Genomic DNA, 3807 nt, shown 5'->3' with positions numbered 1-3807 from the left:
TCTTGAGGCACAGACTACATCTGCTTTGCAGCTTGGATTGCCCTCCCGCATTCCAAGTCCTTTGTCTTCCAGAGGTTCCATCACATGTTGAGTTGTGGGGGAGTGACGACAAATCATTATGTCACTCCCCATCTTTTATAGTTTCTTCCAGCTTATTGGAAAGTTTCTTCCAGCTTGCTATGCATGTTACAGGAGGGGTCCACCCCCATTGGTCAAATATTCTTCATTGTCCCCATGCTCCCTTACACAGAGTCCCATGTTAGTGAATTCTTCCATAGATGGGTGTTGATGACAGCAACTAACACTGTCTGGATACTCTGTTGTTCTACCTGAAAGGCTGGTTGTGGGTGTTTCCAGCCTCACACCATACTTTAGTAACTTACACATAGCAAGATTTCATAACTTCATAGACAATGAAAGTGCATACAACCCAATGAGGTATTAATGTTTAGCTGATGAAGACTTTGAGAATGATACTTCACAAGACATACTTTGTACAAAACACACCATGGTAAATGAGGGTTGCTTTGAGGTGCAGAGATCATCCAGAGAGTGACAAGGTGAGGGGAGGAGATGAGCAAGCGACAGGGTGGGGGGCCTTGAAGGGAAGAGGCAGAGCAGGGGTGGGGCCTTAGAGGAAGAGGTGGGGAAGGGTTGTAGGGCTAAAGAGGTCAAGTTACCAGCAATTAGAAAAGTGGCAAACCTATGAGTTGTACATAGTCATATTCCCCAGTTTGTCACACTGGCACAGCACAGTAAGGTTAGGAAAGGATTTAATCTCTCTTTGACTGTCCAGCAAGTCATTCAGGGAAGATTGCCCAGCACCATGTCACCAACCAGCTCTGCATGGAGCTCGGTGTGAGACCTAGAGCAACAGGAGAAAACTTTAGGTTCCTTTATGAGTAAAGAGCCCAAGAAGCCTGTCCCGGATCTCTTTGGTCCTCACCCCGTAGATGACGGGGTTTAGCACGGGAGGAAGCAGGAGGTAGATGTAGGCCATGAGAACCTGTAAATTCAGGGCCACATTCTGGACAAACCGGGACATGAGGGAGGAGAAGAGACCTGGGATATAAAAGGCTAAGATGACACAGAGGTGGGAGCCACAGGTGCCAAAAGGCTTGAGCCGGGCGTCCTTTTTGGGGAGGCTGAAGATGGCCCTGAGGATCTGGGTATAGGACACTGTAATAAAAAACACATCCAGACCGAGCACACAGAATATCACAAAGAGGCCATAGTAACTACTGATATGGGTGTCAGTACAGGCCAGTTTCACCATGGCCATGTGCTCACGGTGTGTGTGGGAAATGATGTTGGTTCTGCAATATGACCAATGCCTTGCCAGGAGGAGATAGGGTAGTATGCACATGCTACTGCGCAGCACCACAGCCAGTCCAGTCTTGGCCACCACAGGGTTTGTCAGGATGGTGGAATGTCTCAGGGGATCACAGATAGCCATGTAGCGATCAAAAGCCATGGCCACTAAGATCCCAGACTCCATCATGAAGAATGAAGTCCATCTGGGTGAGGCAGGAACTGAAATCGATCTCCCTGGAATTGAACCACAAGATGGTCAATGTTTTGGGAAGGATAGATGTATGAAGGACCAGGTCGGTGACAGCCAGCATGCAGAGGAAATAGTACATGGGCCCTCTTCACAATGATGAGGATACTGAAGTTCCCCAACAGGGCTATGACATACATGGCGCAGAAGGGGATGGAGATCCAGACATTGGCCACCTCCATGCCAGGAATGCCCAGCAGGATGAAGGTGGAGGGGTTTGTGAAGTCGGTTGTGTTGGAATCTGACATGGAGTAGGGGAGAAGGTGTCCAACTATGAGGCCAAATGGTGTCTGCTGCATGTGCCATATGTTCTCCTGAATTCCTGTATGTGCTCAGGCTCTAGGGTGATGGTCACAATACAAAGGCCTGGATGGAGAGACAATGTGAATATGAGACACTACATGCACTACTGGAATGTAGTTCTCATGGGTGAGGCAGATCGGTCACTCTTGAAACACTGAAAAATGATGTTTTCATTCTTCAGATAAATGAATTATGAACAACTGTCCCCACTAATGTCAATTCCATATCTGATGGTGCTCCATGCATCACTAATTGCTACATGTCTTGGCCTGGGAAACCTTAATAGGCACCAGTAGGAAACACAAGTGGTGATACAGGTAATCCAGAATTGTTTCTTAAGGCAATGAATGTCAAGTTAGAGAGTCCATCATGTAGGAAGCTCCCCATTTACTCGGTTGCTCAAAATCTGAGAGTGGAGAAAAACCAAAGCTTTTCCAAGACATGTGCCAAAAGGAAACATCCCAGTTAGAACAGACCTCAGGGAAAGGACTTGGGCATCATTGATAGAAGCTCCAGGGAATCACCTGATCACTTGCAGCAGTGGCCCAAACAAAGCCAAAATTCCAATGCCTAAGGAATGGGATAGTGGATAACCTGCTCTGGATAAGCTCAATTTTGGTCACCCAGGGTATGTCTACACTACCCGCCTGATCGGTGGGTAGCAATCCATCTATCGGGGATCGATTTATCACGTGTACTGTAGACATGATAAATTGATCCCCGATTGCTCTCCCATTGACTGCTGAACTCCAGCTCGGCAACAGGCAGAAGCAAAGTCGGCAGGGGAGCCGTGGCGTGCCACAAGGACACAGAGTAAGTAATTTTAATTCGATCTAAGATGCATCAACTTCAGCTATGCTATTCTTGTAGTTGAAGTTGCATATTTTAGATCGACCCCCCCCCAGTGTAGACCAGCCCCCAGTCTCTATAAAGGATATAGCAAATATAAACTGGAGTTCTGAGGCTATGAGAAATGGGGAGGCTGCCATATGCAGAAAGATATAAAAGTCTGGGTGTGTTCATTTTATAGAAGAGACAAATAATTTTAATATGGTAAAAGAGAACAAAATAAAAGAATGGAATTAATTACATTGTAATGGACAAACAGAGAACAGTTCCCAACCAGTAATATCTAAAAACACTTACTGTTTCAAAACCGCTAATTCCCAAAAGCTGAGGAAAAATATCACCAAAACTGATTGGGAGGAAAAATTGAGACAGAAAAATGGGAATGAAAATTGGGAGTTCCTTAAGAGGAGATGATTAGACAGCCAAAAATTCAAGATTCCATAGTCGAGACAGTAGAGAACTTTGGACAAAAACACGGTTCAGTAGCAAAGTGAAGGGAGCAATAAGTGGGGAAGGAAAGGAATGTATAACAAATGGGAAAAAGGGAAAATAGATAGCAATTAATACAAATTAGAAGTTATGAAAATTGATAAGGGATGTTAAAAGCATCTGGGAAAAATCAGTGGTTGTAAGGGCTAAGGATTAGTAAAAGGAGGTTATTCAGTATATTAAGAACAAAAGAAATCCTAGAAAAGGTTTAGGGTAATTACTAGAGGGAAAAAAGGAAACTTGTTAGTGTTGCAAAAAAAGTAAATGTGCTCAAGAAATAGTTTTCAAGGGGGATATTAAACAACATGTACAATAAAACCTTAGAGTTACGAACACCAGAGTTATGAACTGACCGATCCACAACACATCTCATTTGGAACCAGAAATACACAATGAGGCAACAGTGGAGCCGAAAAAAAGCAAATACAGGACAGTACTGTGTTAAACGTAAGGAATTAAAAAAAATAAAGGTAAGTTAAAAAAAAGATTTGACAAGATTAGGAAATAACAGAAAAGCTGGTTTGGGATTAGTCAATAAAAAAGTCTCAGAATATTATTAATGCCAGGCAAAAACATGATTTATGGAATCCAGGTCTTGTCAAATA

At 43.7% G+C, this 3807-nt stretch overlaps 1 protein-coding gene across 1 annotated transcript; it reads right to left on the bottom strand.

Moving 5' to 3' along the window:
* Positions 1-886: 886 nt before the first annotated feature.
* Positions 887-1474, bottom strand: LOC128848719 (olfactory receptor 52L1-like). Its single transcript, XM_054048867.1, has one exon. It carries the CDS (start codon positions 1472-1474, stop codon positions 887-889), a length of 588 nt encoding a protein of 195 aa, XP_053904842.1.
* Positions 1475-3807: the final 2333 nt, after the last annotated feature.

Source organism: Malaclemys terrapin, chromosome 1 (assembly GCF_027887155.1).
Source record: "Malaclemys terrapin pileata isolate rMalTer1 chromosome 1, rMalTer1.hap1, whole genome shotgun sequence".
NCBI lineage: Eukaryota > Metazoa > Chordata > Testudines > Emydidae > Malaclemys > Malaclemys terrapin.
This window is presented reverse-complemented; position numbering and strand designations above follow the sequence as displayed.

Coding starts and splice junctions, on each gene's coding strand:
- LOC128848719 (XM_054048867.1), bottom strand. CDS start 1,474: ATGGCTTTTGATCGCTACATGGCTATCTGTGATCCCCTGAGACATTCC.